The following is a 22,728-nucleotide window of genomic DNA, read 5'->3' as shown; positions in this document are numbered from 1 at the left end:
CTGCACTGAGAATCACTCGTGTTCCCCTTTTCTTGCTGGGTTGTGTGTGTGTGATATGTTTACATAAGATGATGCTCAAGTTTTGATATTTTCTACAATATACTTTTATTTTTTAGTTATTTGTTAAAGAAGAATGGTAGTTGTAAGATTTCAACGTATGTTCATGTTGTTTTCTTTGGAGTAAAATTACAGCTCTGTTGGATATAAAAATTCGGATGTGCGTCATTAATCTTGGTGTGGCACACTGATTGACAAGAAAATTTGAAAGTGGCACGCCACACCAAAAAGGTTGCTGACCCCTGATATAGAGGAATATATAAGTAGTAGAAACTCAGAAAAGTGAAAGTTTAGTTTCCAAGAATTACAAAGCCAAAATGTCCTCCAATTTTATAATGACCCCGCGACAAAAATCATGTAACTTCCATTAAGGATGTTATAACAAGCATTGATTAGGTTCAACGCAACTTCTGACATTTTGAAGTAGCACGACCAAGGCAATTGGATTGTGATGAGATAAACCAACAGAAACATTTGACGAATGCTCCAGTATGGTGACTCACACACTTTATATTGATGCCCCTCACTTTGGATTAAACATGGCAACAAATTGATTGACTCACCAGTTTACTGTACATCCAGCAAATGTTACTGAGTCACCTAGGAACAATACTTGGTGATAATAATCCCATTGTACACTGTTATCTATCTGCACAGATCTTCAGTAGCTAAAAAAAGGTTGCTTTCCTGTAAACCCAATGGGAGGAGGAGGTTGAATCCATTACATACTGTATACCACTGCGTGCAGAGAATAGACCAAAGAGAGAATTTGGATATATTTGGAGATAGAACTCAAAACAATTAGAGGCCAATCTCTTCAGATACTGTAGATTTTTTTTCTTTTGCTAGTTATTGAAAATACAGCATTCACTACCTTATCTTAGCTCAGAATGATGTAGAATTGTTAAAGTGGGTACAAATTAAGTGAAAGCAAATCTATAGACTGATGCTTGTTAAATAAGGATTCCCGAAGTAGATATTTACAAAAAAGGTGAGGAATGAGCGATTGCTTTTAAGATAATATCTGTTGTCTTGGTAGAGTACCTTTTACACAGTGCTTCTCAATAATTTTCTGTTACGTCCCCCCAGGAAGACGTAAACGTTTCGCGCGCCACCAACTCTCTGCTGCCACTGTAAAAAGTATCATTTGTCTATAAAATTTTTAGAATAAGTACACCTCTGCATAATATTGTGTCCTTTTTAATTTTGAAGAAAAAACTCACAATATAGTTTGACGTTATTAACATTGTTTAAAACGTTAACTCATGAGGACAATATACCAAACAATTTCACCGAAAAAACAAAAATTAAAGGAACAAAAACGACCGTGTCATTGGACAGAGGGACACTTTCTTTCTTGCTGCAGGCAGTATCAGCTCCTTTGTTACGGTGTGGGGTTATTTTGCACTGACCAACTTGGTATGCCACCTTTTATGATCCTAACAATGCTCGCTGGTTTACTGATGTAACACTGAGAATGCGGGACAATTGTTGGCAATATTCGGCACGTTGCGTTGAAAAACAATCAAGCGGCTTATTAACGTGATTAGAGTGTAATGTTAAGTGATGTCTTAATTAATTTGGCTTGCTGCTGTCTTCTGCAAACATTTTAGATATAGTAAAGAAACTGATCTTTCCTCGTCTCACCCTGTATTAAAAGTCAAAAGCCAAAAATTACACACGCTTAGTCATATTTCCTCATCTAAGCTCTTCACATCTCCAATACTCTTTGCTGTGTGCTCTTGTTTGGTTCAGAAATACTACGCACACTCTGAAAATGAGAGCGCCTCTGCCACCCACTGAGTGGATGTGCAATTACACTTTATTCTAATATTGCAAAGTATGTTCCCCGAGTCACATGCACCTCCCGGCATCGCTCTGGACATGCCCCACAATTTGAGAAGTACTGCTTTTACAAAAGGTGATTTTAGAACACTTGTCAATGTTTATTACATTATAAAGGAACTTTGAATCTGTAAAAGATGTTTTCACTGAATGAAATACCTCTGAGTATTACCTCGATAGTTCTCTTTACGACTGCAGCTCATTTTGCTATGTCAGGTCAAAAATGAGCTTTGAACACCTTCCAATGTGTATTGCTGGCATTGTGTACAGCACCTCATTGCTTTTGAATGTCTACTGCCATGAGGTTTAGGTTCACCTCAGCAAAAGACAAGAAGAAATAAGATTAGGCTCTTTCCAAAAAAGGATATTTAGGAAGAAGCTTTTTAGTTTATACTGCACATTTCTGCATGGCATATACTGTGACTTTGATTCTAAAAAACTTAGTTGTTTGAAAAGACATTTGTAAATGCTTTGGAACCAGATAACTAAAATTAGAGATGCACATGACCCAAGCTTCAAAAATGCTAATTACCCCCTATCAATATAGCAAAACAATTATATTTTTTTGTCACAAACCTTGTAGTTGGTTCTCCGTGTTCTCTTCTGGAGTTGCCAGTTGATAGTTGAGAAAAAGACAGAAATAACATTGGACATAATGAATAATATTTTAAAAGTTCCTTATTCACATCAGGATATTGCAATCACATGACCAAACACTACATTTTACAGATTTTTTAGTTGAACGCTATTTGGTAAAAATTGATTGTACTCATAATTATTTTTAATTAGGTACACATTTAGAAAGTTCACTTTGCAGAGTATCGGACATTGATACATACTGTTCCATATATTATAAGTACTGGTATTGTACATGTATACCGTAAATGTATCGCTATAAATCTGTACTTTTTCTTCCACTTTGAACCCAGTAATTCATAGCCCATTGCGGCTATTAAGGGATTTTTGAGCTCCATGTCTTCTGGTGTTAATATCCCACAATACAATATGGACACCTGTGGCTTATATGGTGGGTGTTATTAATAGTCAAGTGTGTCTTATATTACAAAAAATACAGTGCATAGATACATTCTAAGAGTGTAACGGAATTTGTATTCGTCCCGTACTGTCACGGTACGGGGCACCCAGTCAGACGGCTAATACATTTGACCAAAAAAAAACATACAAAAAAAAAATTCAGGTCAGTGTTAATCCTCCAGGAGGCGGTGCAGGTAATGCGCCTAAACCAACAACTGACATTACGGGAAAAAGAAGACAAACCAAAACAGACAAAGAAGTGGGCTACTACTAGGAAAGTTTTGGCGAATGTACAGAGAGGGAAATGTAAAATGCTGTATTGCTAACACTTTTTGAAGTATTTTTTCAAAATTTAAAATCAGGAAATGTTTATTCTGCCTTAGCCTAGGGTGAAGTAATTGAAACACGGAGTATTTATTTTTGCACTATTTCAACAGATGCTTTTTCAGTTTTGTAACTTTTTGCACATTTTGTTTAATCTGGCTGGGAACGACTTTGCTTGGCTTCGTCGTCGCTAGGAATTGACCACAAATCCCTAATATATATCTTGAGAACAATGTTCAAACGTTCACAATGAAGTTACGCCACAGCTAGGTATCTCAACAATACAACGACCCACAATATTGCTCAAAATCTACTCAAGTAAGGGTAGTCCCCAGGTTACGACATACCCGACTTACGTGATTTCGACTTTATGATGCAGGGGTCTCTTTTTTGTCGTTTTATTTTGGTTTTGATGCATGCTTTTATCTTGGCGCAGGAAGAATAGAGCAGGTAATACTAATGGCACGTGAGTAAGAGCGCATTTACGCACAGAGAAGAACGTATTTGCACACACGAGGAAGAATGCATTTGCTCCCATGAAGAAGTCGCGCAGCCAAGTGAGAGAGGGGAAAGATTACTGTTGCAAGCCTGCGCGCACATTTTTTGCTCGTGAAGCATCCACAGAGGCAACACTTTACGTACTGTTTATTGTTAGTTTTCAATTGTTGTTGAATATTTGGGACGAGTTTATGTGATTATTTTTGATGATGTGCGTATGCTAACTGATACATGCTAATCGTTTGTGCGGATTGTTATTGCTGTATCAGCAACTAGTTATAAACGCAAATTTGAATTGCTCTTATTGAAGACGATACTGATTTAATTTCAGTTTTATTTTAGTTTCATTCTGCAAGTGTTGATGTGTTTAGCAGCTGAATAAAGTCAGCAAACCGCGCGGACGTTGGACATCGTCATTTCGGAGCTTAACTCGCTGTCTAGCTAGGCTCCAACATCTTGGTGAGGATAGTACAATGACGTATAATGCATGTTTTTGTATAATTATTTGGGGATTTAGAGGGGATTGGGGTACTGAAAGGGTTAATTCCGATTTAGGCGGAAATTTGGGTTATGTCACCAGCGTGGGAACGGAACTTATATGTAACTCGGGGACTACCTGTATTCATAAAAAGGAGGAATTAGAATGTTCTAGGAGGATCATTCAAGTCACCGGCCTGAATATCATTGAAAATCAAAACATCAGTTTTTGATATGTCAAAATGAAGTTGCGAATCCAAATCCAGAATAATTTATAAATAAAAAATAATGGGAATTGTTAGGGGGGGCCATAACACTGTATAACCATTCATCTAAAAGAGACAAGCGTCCAGGCAATAATTGCCATAGATGTACCTACTTCGTAGGGCTGCAGGTATGCAACGCCTTCAAGTGAGGCTTCCAGGTAGCAATGGAAACCGAGTGTTCGTCAGCCGCATAACTACGCCAAACACACTGCATGCAGAATACACAAAACCAAGGAGGAGTAAGAGAAGGAGAAGGAGAGGGGATACAAATATGAGGAGGAAAATGAGGAAGATAGAAAAGATAAACAAAAAGAGAGAGAGAGAGAGAGAGAGAGAGAGAGAGAGAGGTGATTAGTGAAAACACCAACACAGGGGTGTCACACGTCTTGGCTTGGAGCGGAGGTCAGGCATGAATACATGCCTGTGGGAGGGCAGGAGGCTCTCACAGTGCTGCCATGTGGCATCCAGGTATGGCCTGGTGCTGTCTGTGGAGTAATAACGCCACGCAGCCTGGTACAACATGTGAATGGACAGGATGACACAATGACGATAGGAAAAGGAAGAATATAATACGGAATATGGAAAGGGAAAAAAGTTAGGAGCCGCTGTGGAAGGTGATGAAAAAGAAGTGTTCCATATGTCCCAAAGTCTGTGAGGTGTCAAAAGTATTAAATATAAGGGGAAGTACTACACAATACATGCAGAGGACCTTTTGAAATTGTTAAATAGTACAATGAAAATGAAATATGTGAAGTAGACAAGACAGGAGGAATGAAAACAACATATTCCTTGATGAGGATACAGAAGAAAAAAAAAGCAACTTCCCAGATTAATAGAGTCTGAAATGACATGCCATGTGATTTTAATCTAATTTTATCAGGTTAGCGAGAGTTCATACAGATAAAAAGGATAACAGAGAAGATGGAAAATGAAAATGGTGGTATATTGTTTTGACAAATAGGAACATTCATGTAGACCACAGAGAGATGTGATTTAGACATCTGCAATTTACCTGTATGAGGTAGGCTGCAGGGTTTCTCCTCTTTTCAAAGTGCTTCTGTCTGTGCTGCTCTTGGACTTTCAGAGCAAAACCTGATCCCAAAATACCCTAAAGTGAAAGGAACATATTTTATGAGCTGGTGCTTTAACTCAAGCATCATTATAATTTTTCATTATTTTAACTAAACATAGAATAAGTGCCCCATCAAATTTTTACGATCTCTTAAAGTGAGCTCGTCTCCTTGGTCCTTTTCCCATGTGGGTGGGACATACCAAGGCCATGCATGGATTTGCTTTGAACGGGTAACAATGAAAGACTTATTAGACCCAAAGGGTAAAATTTTCCATTTGATCATTGATTACATTATTGACTGGACAATATGGATTTTTTGGCTTTGTTCAGACTGACAGCATGAAATACGATTTTTACCACAATTACCACCTTTAGTAGTCTGAACAGTCACAAAACACAGAAATCCAATTTCACGAGACAAATTGAACTCACATACAGGCAGTGTTGTTAATCTTACTTTGAAAAAATAACTAGTTACAGTTACAAATAACTTCCCCCAAAAAGTAACTTAGTTACTCAGTTACCTCATTGTAAGAGTAATTACATCATTTCACAACATTTACTGATTGAATTTAACTGATTGTTTTCATTCCAAAAAATAAAAAAACGTTTTTGAATTTCACCTATATCAGAGTGTAACAGTATACAAACTTTAACTTTCAAATGTTCAGACAAAAAAAGCCTTTTTGCGTTTCCTGTTGTACTGAGCCCGCACCAGACCGTGACCCCTGTACCAAGGTACATACAGTGTACTGAACCGTGACTTGTGTGTATCGTCACATCCCTAAGGTATATCTTCAAATATGCAGGCTCTGAATCTCATGCTTTTTCTATCTATGCGCTACTTGTTTTGATTAAAAAACATCACACAAGGTTCATGGATATGTCATTCAAGAAAAGTTTAGGTCCCTCCAAACCACTTCACTGCTCACATGAATTATTTTGATATGATGATCACAGTCTTGGCCGGTAAAACACAGGCTAACAACTAAGAAGTTATGAGTGTGAACGATTAAAAAAAAACAAAAAAAAAACACATTTAACACAACTATTCCTCCACCTAGCATTGGGGGGGAATGTTCATGATCTGCAGCGCCTTTAGTTTACTTTACAAGGCAAACTCACATCATCACTAGTGAAGCATGAACCGGGAAACGAAGGGAACGAAGAACTGGAAATAAAAGTACGAGCAGTTTCCAAAATAAAAGTGCCGCTTATAATAGAAATTAATCAAACATCGAAGCTATTAAATTACTTGAAGAATTTTTAACTGAAAGAATATATATAAATCATACAAGTAGGTCAAATATTCATGTAAAAAAAAAATAATTCATTGCACATTAAGAATCAAAGACAACCCTATGTCAATTGTCCCACCTTCTCTTTCCCGGTTGCGTGCAGACAGTAACTGTGGTCTGCAGGGGGCGTCATTTCAAGGCTAGGGGTGCCAACTATAATAGTAGACAATCAGCCCTGCGCATGCGCCCCTAGCAATTTGCCACCCCAGGGGCCCGCCCAACCCGACCGTGCAAGGAACCACCACTGATAGTGAGGGTGCCAAATGGAAAAAAACAATGTATTTTGTCAGCGCTGGGTGGAGGAACACAACTGTATGTTCCGTAGGCAACGTGCAGGTGTTCCACGCTACCTATGAAAAATGAGAAACGGCATGCAAGAGAAAGCACACGCCGGTCAGTAAAGTTACATTATTGGTCAACATTCATCAATCAACAGTAGAAACATGTAGGAATTATGCGGCATGACAAGCAGAAATTTCTGACTCGCCAAACATGTGACGTAGTTGTGAGGCGTCCGAAGCAGTTGGTGGGTATGTCACATGACATGAGGCTTTGTGATCCCCCCCAAATCCCTCACAACTTCCTCACGGCGGCCGTGGCGCAGTTGGTAGCTCGAGTTGCTCTGGGTCCAAAGAGTCACCGGTTCAATTCCTTGTTACTACTGCCAACTGTCGAAGTGCCCTTGGGCAAGGCACTGAACCCTAACTTTCCCCCAATGGGTTGGCAGCGACTTGCATGGCAGCAGCACCACTGGTGTGTGAATGTGTCCATGAAACTGTAAAATGTGTGCTAATGTAAAGCGCTTTGGTCATGGTAACCATGTAGTTAAATATTAATATTATTAATATACAGTGCCTTGCAAAAGTATTCGGCCCCCTTGAACCTTGCAACCTTTCGCCACATTTCAGGCTTCAAATATAAAGATATAAAATTTGAATTTTTTGTCAAGAATCAACAACAAGTGGGACACAATCGTGAAGTGGAACAAAATTTATTGGATAATTTAAACTTTTTTTAACAAATAAAAAACTGAAAAGTGGGGCGTGCAATATTATTCGGCCCCCTTGCGTTAATACTTTGTAGCGCCACCTTTTGCTCCAATTACAGCTGCAAGTCGCTTGGGGTATGTTTCTATCAGTTTTGCACATCGAGAGACTGACATTCTTGCCCATTCTTCCTTGCAAAACAGCTCGAGCTCGGTGAGGTTGGATGGAGAGTGTTTGTGAACAGGATTCTTCAGCTCTTTCCACGGATTCTCGATTGGATTCAGGTCTGGACTTTGACTTGGCCATTCTAACATCTGGATACGTTTATTTTTTAACCATTCCATTTAGATTTGGCTTTATGTTTTGGATCATTGTCCTGTTGGAAGATAAATCTCCGTCCCAGTCTCAGGTCTTGTGCAGATACCAACAGGTTTTCTTCCAGAATGTTCCTGTATTTGGCTGCATCCATCTTCCCGTCAATTTTAACCATCTTCCCTGTCCCTGCTGAAGAAAAGCAGGCCCAAACCATGATGCTGCCACCACCATGTTTGACAGTGGGGATGGTGTGTTCAGGGTGATGAGCTGTGTTGCTTTTACGCCAAACATATCGTTTTGCATTGTGGCCAAAAAGTTCAATTTTGGTTTCATCTGACCAGAGCACCTTCTTCCACATGTTTGGTGTGTCTCCCAGGTGACTTTTTATGGATATCTTTACGAAATGGCTTTCTTCTTGCCACTCTTCCATAAAGGCCAGATTTGTGCAGTGTACGACTGATTGATGTCCTATGGACAGACTCTCCCACCTCAGCTGTAGATCTCTGCAGTTCATCCAGAGTGATCATGGGCCTCTGATCAGTTTTCCCCTTGTTTGAGAAGAAAGTTTGGAAGGACGGCCGGGTCTTGGTAGATTTGCAGTGGTCTTATGCTCCTTCCATTTCAATATGATGGCTTGAACAGTGCTCCTTGAGATGTTTAAAGCTTGGGAAATCTTTTTGTATCCAAATCCGGCTTTAAACTTCTCCACAACAGTATCTCGGACCTGCCTGGTGTGTTGCTTGGTTTTCATAATGCTCTCTGCACTTTAAACAGAACCCTGAGACTATCACAGAGCAGCTGCATTTGTACGGAGACTTGATTACACACAGGTGGATTCTATTTATCATCATCGGTCATTTAGGACAACATTGGATCATTCAGAGATCCTCACTGAACTTCTGGAGTGAGTTTGCTGCACTGAAAGTCAAGGGGCCGAATAATATTGCACGCCCCACTTTTCAGTTTTGTATTTGTTAAAAAAGTTTAAATTATCCAATAAATGTTGTTCCACTTCACGATTGTGTCCCACTTGTTGTTGATTCTTGACAAAAAAATTAAATTTCATATCTTTATGTTTGAAGCCTGAAATGTGGCGAAAGGTTGCAAGATTCAAGGGGGCCGAATACTTTTGCAAGGCACTGTAAGTACTCTCCATTTACCATTTACTTCAAAATATCAGCCACGACAGTCAACGATTCTCCATGACGTGTTTGTTGGGCTAGAATCGGCCTGAAATCGTGTAGTCTGAGTCAGGCATGAGTGTACCTCTCCTTTATAGTCGACTCATCCATGTAGAGAACATACAGTGTAACGCACCATCATAAATGTGTTTCCCCATCGGTCAATTATGCACATTATGTGGATATACCGACATCGGGTAAAAGGCTTCAAAGCACTCCAGTGTTTTATGACTAGGGATTTCTCGATCGCATGTTTTCGCACCCGAGGCCTGATTTTGAGAATCTGCCGATACAGAGTCCTGAACTGATACCGGAAAAATTTTTTTTTGAACAAATGGTCAAAGCAAGTTTACTGTCGCACCATGTCGCCTTCATAATGTGAATTATTTTTTAAAAAGAATAACGCAGAAAAATGTTTTTTTTTTTTTAATCTTAAATGCTTCACCTAGCGAGTCCACTCGAATCAACTCACGCTGCTGAGAACAGCCTCTCATTTTTACGATGAGTTGCCACAGCACTCTTATGCAAGTTAAGCGATGATTGACACATGTGTGCCTTTGATCATAGCGCTACCAAGCTTCTCTAGCATGATCAAAGCTACAAACCTGTCAATCATCGTTAACTTTAAGTACCAAAAGCAAGCTGCACTGAACAGTTTGGCCGCACAGCTTGGCAGGAGGGAGGGTTGAGAAGCGGTGGTGCTGTACGAAGACGAAGCAGAAAAACAAATATATTCTCTAAATCAAAACCTGATCCTTTTCAGCCGATTCCGATCATCTGAAAAATGGCGGGATCGGCCTGATTTCCAATTGCGTCATCTGATCGGGAGGGACATCCCTATTTACCACTAGAACAATGCATTGCTGTTTATACAAAATGATTATCAGATGCTTCTATAGGATGTCATCACCACAATACAGGGCCTTTCACTAGCCAAATAAAAACAAGACCTAAATAATTGGTTCTGTAAGAGCAAAAGTGGAATGAATAAAAAAGATGTCTTGAAACGTTTTTACGTACAGCGGGTAAGGCAAAGAAAGAGATGCCCAGCAGTGCAAAACCAGCAGACAACATCCTTCCTGTCCATGTCTTTGGTGTCTTGTCCCCGTAGCCAATTGTTGTGAGAGTGATCTGTAAAAAGATATTTCTGATTTGTCAAAGAAATACAGTGCTGTTTCATACCATATTGTATTCATTTTAGAATCATGCCACCAAGCCAAGGCAAATGTAACTAATGGAACTCTTTTGTGAGAAATACAAAAATTTACTCGCAACAGTTATCCCTCGAAACTTACCGTGCCCCACCACAAGGCATCGGCATATGTGGCAAACTCCTTGTTGAACTTATTCTCCACAAGGTAGACAAGGAATGAAGAGAAGATGAGAACCAAGAAACCAATGTACCAAGCAGTAACCAGTTCCTGTGGGTGAAGATCAGCAAGCATTCAGAAGCAAAATTAGGTCAAACATGGATCTTGCCACCAGGTTTATTGCACACAAAATGGAAAGGATGTCAAAAAGTTTGACTCATTCAAAAATATTTTTTCAAATGTCAAAATGGAAGCAAACAAATTCAGTGATGTTTGTTTATCAAGTTGTTTGGCAAAAGTGAAATTGCGACAAGTGGGAGACATTTTAATTAGTTGAGTATAGGAGCGTCACAACCCCGATGTGTATTACTATATTAGTACGATATACTCTGAGCATTTTTTGTGAAATTAGGGGTTTATTTTTACTGCATATTTATAAATAAAAAAAAAAACAGCTCAAATGTGCCTTTTTGTACATCTTTTTATTCCTAAATCATCAAAGGATCATGTCATGATCTTTCTTTTCCCAAAATTTTAAAATTTTTGAAAGTGTCATAACCAGTTAAAGTTGAAGAATTTCAAATGACAAATTCACAATACAAATTTAACCGATTGGTTTTAATTTGACATATTATATATCATATTATATAAATATTGCACATTGAGGTTGAGCAAATAAGCACGTAATAATGGCACTTTTTACAATAGGTTGTAAACATTAGACATTATTGTTATGAAACTTGAGAAATACTATTTTATATTCAATTTCAATTAAATGAAACTTCAACTTCCACATTTGGGAGGTCTATTCATACCCGGTTCTTCTTGGAAGGGATCAATTGTTTATCAGATCCACTTCCTCCAAATCCATGTCCCCTCTTTCTGGAGACTCCTCATCAGATTTGGCATAATTAACTGCTTGTACTCGCTTCCTGTGGACTAAATGGTCTTTTACTGGTGTTCCATAACTTCTTCTACCCCTGCCTTGTTGTTGTGATGCTATACTTCCAATATACTTGTGATCAAAATCATCACAAAATAAGTATGTGAACCATCACATTTAATATTTTGTGCCCCACCCCCCTTTGGCAGCAATAACTTTAACCAGACGCTTCCTGTAGCTGCAGATCAGTCTGGCACATCGATCAGGACTAATCTTGGCCTATTCTTCTCTACAAAACTGCTGTAGTTCAGTCAGATTCCTGGGATGTCAGCTGTCTTTAGGTCATGCATCAGCATCTCAAAGGGGTTCAAGTCTGGACTTTGACTAAGACTAAGACAGAAGTCCTTATAATAGGCCCGAAAAGTGTGAGAGACTCTTTAGCTGCCCAGATAGTCACTCTGGACAATGTAAGTGTAGCCTCCAGCACCACAGTTAAAAACCTAGGAGTTTTATTCGAGCCTGACTTATCGTGTAAAGCTCACACTAAACAAACCTGCAGAACGGCCTTCTTTCACCTGCGCAACATAGCCAAAATTAGAAATATTTTATCTAAAAGCGATGCAGAAAAATTAATTCACACGTTCGTTACATCGAGATTGGATTACTGTAACTCCCTACTTGAAGCTTGTCCTAAAAGTTCTCCAAAAGGTCTTCAGCTAGTCCAAAACGCAGCAGCAAGACATTTAACAGGAACAAATAGAAGACAGCACATCACCCCTGTGCTCCAGGCCCTTCAATGGCTTCCAGTCGAGTTTAGAATTAAATTTAAAATCCATCTTCTTACATTTAAGACCATTAATGGGTTGGGGCCATCTTATCTCACCGATGCTCTGGTTCCATACCGCCCCAACAGAACACTCCGCTCTCAGAATGCAGGTCTACTGGTAATTCATAGGGTTTCTAAAAGTACTGTCGGAGCTAGAGCCTTTAGCCACCAAGCCCCTGTTTTATGGAATCAGCTTCCAGCTAATATTAAAGAAGCCGACACAGTCTGCACATTTAAGATTAGATTAAAAACGTTCCTATTCAACAAAGCTTATGGTCAGGCTAGTTGAAGTCGGAGTAGACTCAAAGTTTAGTCTAAGCTGCACTAGAAGCTATAAAGCTGGGGGAGTACAGCCACTGAGTTCTATCTCCTTTTTCTCACTCTACCTACCACTTATCTTACTTTATTTCTATTTTCCAATGTTAATATCTAGTTGTCTAGTCTCTTCATCACGAGTCACCCGGTGTCCCCTTTCCCCCCTTCCCTCTGGGGAGGGGCTATTTTTCAGCTGCAGCCTCCTGACTGTCCGGACTCCTGGCTGGATGGACGTCCTCGTTGCTACCCCCGTCTCATCCGGCTAGATGGACCTCTTCTTGTTCCTTTACTCCACTTCATCTTTACGGACAGCAACTTCGCCTACTAATTCCCATTAGCAGTCCTGGGGCTTCCTGTCTATCCGTCCTGGGAGTGGATCTCTCCTGCCTGTGGTACTCCCCAAGGTTTCTCATTTTCTCCCAAAGACTCTGGAGTTTATGGCGTTTTTCCTTGCCGACATGGAGGGTCTAAGGATGGGGGACACCCAGGACTTGAACTTTATTTATTCATCTTTGTTGCTTCATTTGCTGTTTCTGATTGTGTATCGTATTGCCTCTGCAAAGCCCTTTGAGACAACGTTGTTGTGATCCAGGGCTATACAAATAAAATTGAATTGAATTGAATTGAATTGACTTGGCCACTCCAGAACATGTATTTTGCTCTTCTGAAACCATTCTGAAGTTGATTTACTTCTGAATTTTGGATCATTGTCTTGTTGCAGCATTCATCCTCTTTTTAGCTTCAACTGTCTGACCGACGGCTTCAGGTTTTCCTGCAAAACATCCTGATAAACTTTTGACTTCATTCTTCCGTTAATGATTGCAAGTTGTCCAGGTCTTGAGGCAGCAAACCAGCCCCAAATTATGATGCTCCCTCCAACATGCTTCACAGTGGGGATGAAGTGCTGATGTTGCCATTTTTCCTCCACACATGACGTTGTGTGTTACTCCCAAACAATTCAACTTTGGTTTCATCAGTCCACAAAATATTTTGCCAAAACTTCTGTGGGAGTGTCCAAGTGCCTTTTTGCAAGCATTACACGAGCAACAATGTTTTTTTTTTTTTGTAAGACAGCAGTGGCTTCCTCCGTGGAATCCTCTCATGAACACCATTTTTTACGCATTGTTTTGCATATAGTTGATGTGTGCATATAGATATTGGACTGTGCTAGTGATTTCTGTAAGTCTTTAGCAGACACTCTAAGGTTTTACCTCTCTGAGTATTCTGCGCTGAACTCTCGGCATCATCTTTGGTGGACGGCCACTCCTTGGGAGAGAGGCAACAGTGCCAAACTCTCTCCATTTGTAGAAAGCTTCTCTGACTGTCATTTAATTAACACCCAGACTTTTAGAGATGGTTTTGTATCCTTTCCCAGCTTTATACAAATCAGCAATCCTTGATCGCAGGTCTTCAGACAGCTCTTTTGACTGAGCCATGATGCACATCAGACAATGCTGCTCTTTCAGACAATTCTTACCAGGTGTGTGTTTTATAGTGGGCACGGCAGCTTTAAACCACTCATTAGTTATTGGGCAAACACCTGACTTAAACTGTTTGGTAAAAATTTGTTTCAATTGCTCTTTAGGTCTCCTTATGCAGAGGGTTCACTTACTTATTTCCCCCCTTCTGTCATTGTTTGCATGCTATCCTCATTAAAATATGAAAACCTATAAATGTTTGGATGGTTTTAGTTAAAGCAGACCCTGTTTTTTCATCTGTGTAACTTTGACAAAGATCAGCTCATATTTGATAGTTATTTTATGCAGAAAAGTGAGAAATTCCAAAAGTTTCGGATATTTTTTCATACCACAACAGTAAATAGATTGGATCACTTATACTTTTTTTTTTTTTTTTTTTAATTCTCGAAACATTTTCATTTTGTAGAATACTTGATGTGGATGTGGACCACACTCACCCAGACTTTCGTGGCCCCTGGATAAATTAAGTTTGAGACCACTGTTCTACTCACAGTAATCTTGTCAGAGTGGACACTGCTTGTTGTTACTTTCAGTTAAGCATCACTTTGGGTATTTTGTGGCTTCATTGACATTTGTCACTTCAATCTCACCAAGTTTTTCATGGCAACTTGGGACTCTTGGAACGCATGTCTGGATTTGTAGCGTGTGCTGTTTATTTTAGTACTTGCTGTCAAGTACCTCTCAACCTTGAATGTCAATGTAGAGTAGTGCTTAGGATAAAATTAAATTTTGAAACTTATCTAATCGTACTGGATGTTTTTAAGTGGATGTTTTATTCTGTATACATTCATGAAAATCCACAGATTTTTATCACTGTATAATTTTATGTGAACTGTTCAGACAAAAATGTTTCGATCAAACATTGACAGTCCAATATTGCTATATTGTCGGTGGTGATTTTATGTACATTACTGACCCTAGCTAGTATTTTTAGTTATCTAAGAGATCACTTTAGGACCAGCAAATGAATACTGTATGGAAGTAACAGTGGTCAGCAGTGGCTTCTGCAGGATTAATGTAAATACTGCACAATACATTACTGCGTGCGTCAAAAATATAGCAGGAGTTAGAGGAAACTAGAAAGAAATGGCATAAAATAATATACAGTAAAATCGCGGCAGCTTTGATGCAAAATATAAATGTAAATGCTATTCAGATGTCAAAGTGTTATGTCATTATTCTGTGCCAATAAATTCTACGTCCCATATAAAATGTTATACAATATGTAAATATTTGTGTGCCGTGTGAAGCGTGCTACTAGAGCATTATATCATTATGAACAGACTGTGCTTGAATATCCCCTTGTTGATATTGGCTTAGTATCGTATTTTGGAGTAGAGGATAATTAGACTTATGGGCTGATGAGTTAGTGGTGGGCCTCATCATGCATACCTTGCTGTGTGCGTAAACTACAGAACCTAGCAGCTTCCATGTACCCCCTCTTCGGTCCATCCTCACCATGCGCAGGATCTGTAGGAAACGAAGGCTACGCAGGACTGAAGTGGCAAAGATGTTGCCCTGGCTACCTGCTGACACCACAGCAACTGATGCAATCAGCACTATGATGTCTGAAAGGGATACATAAAATATTATGTTTAGTACATTTGTTGTAACCATCTGTGCTGAGTAACACAACAATTGTGCCCAGTTGAATGATTTTAATTTGAAGGGAATCAACTATAGGAATGACCTTTGTGTTGGCAGAAAATACAGAGAAGACATGCACACAAGCACCATGACAAAGGACGTCAAAGGACTGTTTGAGGTTTACTTCTCCACGATGAGATATTATCAATACAATTTTTTTTTTCTACACAACATTTGTATTCACACAGTTTATGAAGACTGGACTTCTTTAAGAATGTACTGTCATTTTCAATTCTTTGGTCCTTACACTGCAAAGTTTCAGGTCACACTTATAATGTGGCATATAGTGTGATTTGTCCCGTTCGCATGTTTTTGCACCTGAGTCTGAGTCACCTGATTTTTAGACTTTGCCGATACCGAGTCCCGATCCGAAGCTGAAAAAAAAGTTTTTTCAAAGAAAAGTTTCAAATATGTTACTGTCTCACTGTGCCGCCTTCATAATGTGAATTATTTTTAAACAAGAATAACGTAGAAAAATGTTTGCCTTTATTCAATGCTTCATTGAGTGAGTTCAGTCATGCTTTGACACCCACACTGCTGAGAACAGCCTCTCACTTATATAATGCGTTACAACAGCACACATATGCAAGTGTAACGTTGACTGACACATTTGTGCCTTTGATCGTAACGCTACTAAGCTTCTCAGGCAAGATCAAAGCTAGAAACCTGTCAATCATCGATAACTTTAAGTACCAAATGCAAGCTGGACAGTTTGGCTGCCCTGCTTAGCAGGAGGGAGGGTGAGAGGCTGTGGCGCTGTACGAGCCTGAGGCAGAAACATAAATATATATTTTTAATTAAAAACCTAATCCTCTGAAAAATGGCATGATCGGCCCCATTTCTGATCACGTGATCGGATCAGTACATCCCTAATACATACACCTAAAAAACTTCAGTTTACAGGGTAAAAAGTACAGTAATTTTTTTTGATAAAGCACGCATGACTTTTTCGATTTTTATAACAGTCTTAAAATGCCTCATTACCTCTGTTAGCAAGTTGCGGCTGTGATTGAGGTATTCTGCAAATTAATGTAATTACGCACCATATATTGTGCAATGTTCTACTTTTGCCTCACCCACTCACTCTGAACAGAAATAAAACTGAACTGTATTGAGAAATGTTACCTACGTTTCCCCCTCATCAAAAAATATAAATATCTGATATTGAGAAAGAAACATTTATTAGATTCATTTGTTTTGTCCATCGTAAGATGGGAATTTGTTGGCTTTGATGCATGGGCAATAGCAGAATATGTCACCCAGAATTTACAGGCTGTAAAACCTCAATTTTTCCACATTATAGCTACAGTCTCATGCCAAAATGAAAATAAATAAAACCTTTTTCCAAATTACAGTGAAAAATGTATTGTGCTTCAGGTTGACATTTTCTGGTAAATTCAATTTTGAAGTAAGGTTTAAACATATACATGTACATTGGTACGCCAACTTACGAATGTCTCGCCAAACGTTATTTTCAGGTTACTACACGTTTAAACAGGAAAATATTGCCTCTTATTCAGAAAGAAATTTCAGGTTTTGAGAGGCAAAAATACTTTACAATGCTGTAAAAGATACAAATGTACTTCCTGGTTTTTGCTTTTAAAAGTCGGGCCAAAAGATAGGAAGTTTCTGCTTTTAAGTGTCGCGCCATAAGATCCTGCTGCCCCATTGGTCATAATCTTCCCCATCATGTCTCCATAATGGCCTATTGTTGATAATATTTCAATTTGGATGTCGCAGTATGATAACGTGCAACAGCGCTGGCCAAAAGTATTGGCACCCCTGCAATTATGTCAGATAATGCTCAATTTCTCCCAGAAAATGATTGCAATTACAAATGCTTTTGGTGCTAATATCTTCATTTATTTTGCTTGCAATAAAAAAACACAAAAGAGAATTAAAAAAAAAAAAAAATTAAATTTTACACAAAACTCCAACAATGGGCCGGACAAAAGTATTGGCACTCTTTGAAAAATCATGTGATGCTTCTCTAATTTGTGGAAATTATAATTTGTCTAATTAACAACACCTGTTACTTACCTGTGGAACATAACAGGTGGTGGCAATAACTAAATCACACTTGCAGCCAGTTAAAATGGATTAAAGTTGACCCATCCGCTTTCCTATGTCCTTGTGTGTACCACATTGAGCATGGAGAAAAGAAAGAAGACCAAAGAACTGTCTGAGGACTTGAGAAGCAAATTGTGTGGAAGCATGGGCAATCTCAAGGCTACAAGTCCATCTCCAAAGACCCGGAGGCGGCCGAGAGGCTGGGGCTGGAGACCGTGGCTCGCCTCGCGGCGGACTGTCAGCTCGATCCTAAGATCCAACAACGAGATTTTTTAATGCGGCGACTTTAAGATACGCTAGTAGAGCAGGACAGCAGGAGAAAGGCCATCTGGATGCTGCCGACGGTCTGCGTAATGTCGAATGAAAGTTCAAGCCGCTCCAGAGCTGCGCTGTCTGATATCACATTCTCGTATGATATTTTTCTAATAGTATTATAAATTGTGATTTATTGACCTGTTTTGCACACGCAATACTCGTTTAAAATAAAACAATAAATGGAATCATGTTGTCCGCATGTTTAATTGCAATCAACATCTGCAATAAAAAAGAATGACATACTATTTTTCTTTATATGTACATAACTTGTAGTATTTCATTGTAACAACAAAATCCACGTCAGCCCTTCTGCATTCAGCAAATGTAACCTAATTTGTAATTTCACCTCATTTTGGTCACTCAAGTGGCCGGCGTATCAATCTGTACCTCACGTAAACACAGGCTGACAGGTTGTTATAATTTTGTCGATGAATGATCAACGAAGTGATAAGAACAATCATACAATCTCATCTACAGTACGTCTCATCTACGTCGTGCTGAATCCATTTTTGGAGGGTCCGTGGGTTCCTCTGGCTTGATTTTGCAGTTTTAACTTTTTGTCAACACACTGCTTACTTCAACCGCAATTCATATTGTTCTTTCTAAACCGGAAGACATTTTCCAAGATGGCTCCACCCATATTTTGCTCAGGGAACTTGTCTATATATATATATTTTTTTTTTCTTTGCATTTTGTTCTATTATCTACTTCATTACATGTATTAAGGGTTAGATTAGGTATATGGAATGATTCAAATGTTGTTTTATCACGGTTTTACCCCAATTATAAAATTTAATGTAGCGTGTCAGTAGAGCTTGGAACGGATTAGGCCATTTACATGTAAAACACGTCTCTATTTACAACATTTTTGGGTTACAAGTACCAATTAATGTTGTAAGTAGAGGTACCACTTCTATTTACAACATTTTGGGGTTACAAGTACCAATTAATGTTGTAAGTAGAGGTACCATTGTATTGTGAAAAATGTGAAGCACTATGAATGCCGGAATTGCACACCTGAATGCAATTTTGTTCTTTAAAGGTTACATTACAGGATATATTTGTCCTCATGCGTTGCTTTGTGAAGGAAGCCAATTGTTACCGTTAGTGCTTTAAGGGCTACATCAGCAGCATCATAAAACAACTGCATCAATGTTAGCATGAACTAAGTGGGGTCACATGTGACCCCACGAGCCTTATTACCCTTCTGTCAGTCTTTCCAACTGTGCTTTCCAAAAAGCAGGAGCGGGATTAATGTCTAAATATTGGAAAAATACAAGGCCATTGATGCAAATTTGTTGCGTAAATGCATTCTTCTTTTATGAGCTTTGACCACAACTCTCAATGACACGCGCAAACTCTGGTTACCCACATGCAATGGAATATTTCCGAGGACATTATATTGCAAGTGTGGCCCAGGAGATGAGAAGAAGGTGACTGAACGATGCAACAGACATCAACACAAGAGGGAGGAAATAGTAAGACGAACTGAAAAATTACATTATTGAGGGAAATGGGGATGCGCTGCTGTAATAACTCACCAATGACGCAGAAAGGCTTTCTGGCGAAGCGGATTCGTCCCTGCCATCCTCTGTAGCGACAGCAGCATCCTGCCGACCAGATGCGGATGATGTACTCCAACCCAAACACCACAATCATGACAAATTCCTACGGGATGTTCACAAATGATGTATAAATAATTCTAACAAAAAGACACTGACAGATGATAGGAAATAGGCATAGTCTCTCAAGTCTCTCAAAAATTATACTCCAGATTCTCTGTTCTAGTATTTAAATTATGTGATCATCTATGAGATTATCATTTTGACAGATATCATTATAACACGCATACCTCCTCTTCAGAATGCTCAATACGGTAATTTGACAAGAGCGATGTTAAGAAACTCCCACACCAAAGTGCGGCTTATCTATGAACAAATGTCGTTTTCGTGTCAAATTTGGTGGGTGGCGGCTTGTAGTCATGTGCGGCCTACAGTACGAAAATTACAGTAATTACAAAACAGTTTAAAATATTTAATAATTACAATAATAATAAGTACCTTTCTATCTGTTGAAAATATTTACTGTGACTCAAATAACTTAATGCAGGGGGACGCCATTTAAAGGACACCATTTTAAAATGAAAAGTCCATAACTGTTTTGTAAATAGCATTTTTAAGGTTTCTATTCATTTGAATAAAGCAATTTTCTTCCATCACGCTTGGTTTTATTGGATTGTTAAAAATTTCATGTTTTTTGGGTCACCCTGTACATTCTATATACACTATAGCCAGAGGTGGGTAGAGTAGCCAAAAATTGTACTCAAGTAAGAGTCGCGTTACTGCAAAATAATGTTACTGAAGTACAAGTAAAAAAAAAAGTATTCAGTGAAAAAACTACACAAGTAGTAATTCCTTATAATGTCTTATTAATTTTTTTTTAAAACAATAGCATTTTTTTTTTCATCACAAGGTCCGTTATATTAACCCATTCACTCCTAGCCATTTTCACCAGAGCAAGGCCCTTCGCTCCCAGCCGCTTTACTGGATTTTGACTGATTTTGCAAGGCCCACAGAAAATTCTTTTCTATTGCTATATAAACATGGAACCCACCAAAAGAAAGATTAGACTCTCCTCTTTCAGCAGGAAAAAAGTTCTATTCTTTAGAAATCAGCATTAGAAAATAGCTTAGTTTAATAAATTTTCCAATTTCTGATGAAAAAACAGAGAAATTCAGGTGTTTGTGAAATTTCAAACATAACTTTGACTTTAACACGGCCATTTTTTGCTGTAGTTACATTCCAAACACCTGAATAACGTTTTCCTTTTACAAAATATCATAAAAACAAGACAAATAGAGCTTTTGATAGCAAACTAACAATTTATTTACACATAACTAACTGAGAGATGACACTGTTGTCGCCGCGTCAACCGGGTAAACTTTTCCCTCATCGTTGCCTGTCTCATAAATATGGATTTTTTTGAGTCTCTGCGGCGTCTGCTCGGTGAGCCCGCTGCACTGTTGGTCCCGGTCGTTCTGCTCGGTTGTCCAGCGCCTGGCATCCTGGGCATCCTCTCGGTTGTTTTGCTCGGTCGTCCGCCGCCTGGCATCATTCCGCCAGCGCTCCGACCGTGTGGCCCGGCCATTTGTTGCGGTTGAATCGGGTTGCGGGTCTTACCAAATGCGCTAATGCCCTCCAGTGGCCAGTTTTATTGCTTTAAAATTGATTTTCAGCTTTGTGCTTTGGAGTTCAGTTGAATCAGGACCCAGAGATGTCTTTTATGAAAAAAAAAAGGAAAAGACGTTTAAATACGTCTTTGGGACACTGCAACAATTAAAAATAGAACATATTTATACGTTTTTGGGAGAAAATGAGCTAACTGTTTTTATTATACTATAACAAATTAGATGACCATATTAGGCCAAAAATATATCTGAATCATCAAACTCCGACTGAAAAAATATAAATAAAAATCACCCATCCCAAGAGCATGACTGTCCACTAGTGCAGTGGTCCCCAACCACGGGCCATGGACCGGTACCGGTCCGTGGCGCATTTGCTACCGGGCCGCAGAGAAATAAATAATTTATTAACGACTGCAATCTGGCCTGTGGCTCTTCTCAATATCCCTGTCTACTCTATGGACTAATCCGAGTAAAGATTTGTATTGGTCGCCATCTAGTGGCTTGCCGTAATTACTAGGGTGTTTGCACACCTATAGCAGCCCAGCGGCTGTCAATGTAAACAGTAACTTTAGCTGCTGTTGACTGTGTGCTACAGGCGGCGACGTCTTTGGACAGCTTTTTTACTGGGAAAAAGCCACCTGCTGAGCCAGAAGAGGAGCCTACAACTAAGTCCATTCTGCATAATATGTGGCTAAAAGCTAGCAAAAAACGCAACAAAAGCGAATGCACTCAGAGCATCATACCTCATGGTGAGCCGTATTGCTAAAGCTAAGAAACCTTTCACGATTGGAGAGAACTCAGAAGAGAAGAACTCATTATGCGTGCGACCACGGCTATTTGCCGACAAGTTTTAGGAGAGGCCGCTGTTAAAAAAAGGTTGATTCAGTGTATGGTGAGTGACATTTTCACTGCACTTAATATTCGTTTTTAGCCTTGAATTGTTATTTTGTATTTACTGTCATATTCTGCCACACATTACCGGTCCGTGACAAAAAGGCCCACTTTAAACCGGTCCGCGGTGCAAAAAAGGTTGGGGACCACTGCACTAGTGGATAAGTACATTTTACATTTTCCATCATGTAACTAAAACTCTCTCTCTCTCTCTCTCTGCTTTTCCGTGGTCTATCGGTAACACATAAAAACTAGGCAAGAATTTGAAATCAGCACTTTTATTTTTGACAGCTGCGCTCTAGCTGAAATACTTCATTTTCACTTTAAAGATGTCGCTTGAGATGTTAGAAGACGGATGTAATCATGAGAATCGACTGCAAGCTTCTATGTGGTGATGTAACTGTATTGTTACGTCTAATTGGTATAATGGAGTCATGTGATTACTGTTTCTG

General features: G+C 39.1%; 1 protein-coding gene across 6 annotated transcripts in view; it reads right to left on the bottom strand.

Moving 5' to 3' along the window:
* The window catches only part of LOC130919999 (potassium voltage-gated channel subfamily KQT member 5-like), a 203,622-nt gene that overhangs the window by 28,941 nt on the left and 151,953 nt on the right, over nt 1-22,728 (bottom strand). For 5 of the 6 annotated variants that reach the window (XM_057842709.1, XM_057842710.1, XM_057842712.1 and 2 more), the window contains exons 3-9: nt 19,740-19,866; nt 15,559-15,734; nt 10,650-10,775; nt 10,375-10,485; nt 5,515-5,610; nt 4,616-4,710; nt 2,479-2,505 (exon numbers count right to left, since the gene is read on the bottom strand). In XM_057842709.1, coding sequence (XP_057698692.1) covers nt 2,479-2,505; nt 4,616-4,710; nt 5,515-5,610; nt 10,375-10,485; nt 10,650-10,775; nt 15,559-15,734; nt 19,740-19,866 — 758 coding nt within the window. Of the gene's footprint in view, nt 1-2,478; nt 2,506-4,615; nt 4,711-4,923; nt 5,013-5,514; nt 5,611-10,374; nt 10,486-10,649; nt 10,776-15,558; nt 15,735-19,739; nt 19,867-22,728 lie in introns of all 6 variants that reach the window. The other variant, XM_057842714.1, reaches the window with a different exon arrangement.

The sequence above is a fragment of the Corythoichthys intestinalis genome, chromosome 8, assembly GCF_030265065.1.
Source record: "Corythoichthys intestinalis isolate RoL2023-P3 chromosome 8, ASM3026506v1, whole genome shotgun sequence".
NCBI classification, from domain to species: Eukaryota; Metazoa; Chordata; class Actinopteri; order Syngnathiformes; family Syngnathidae; genus Corythoichthys; species Corythoichthys intestinalis.
This window is presented reverse-complemented; position numbering and strand designations above follow the sequence as displayed.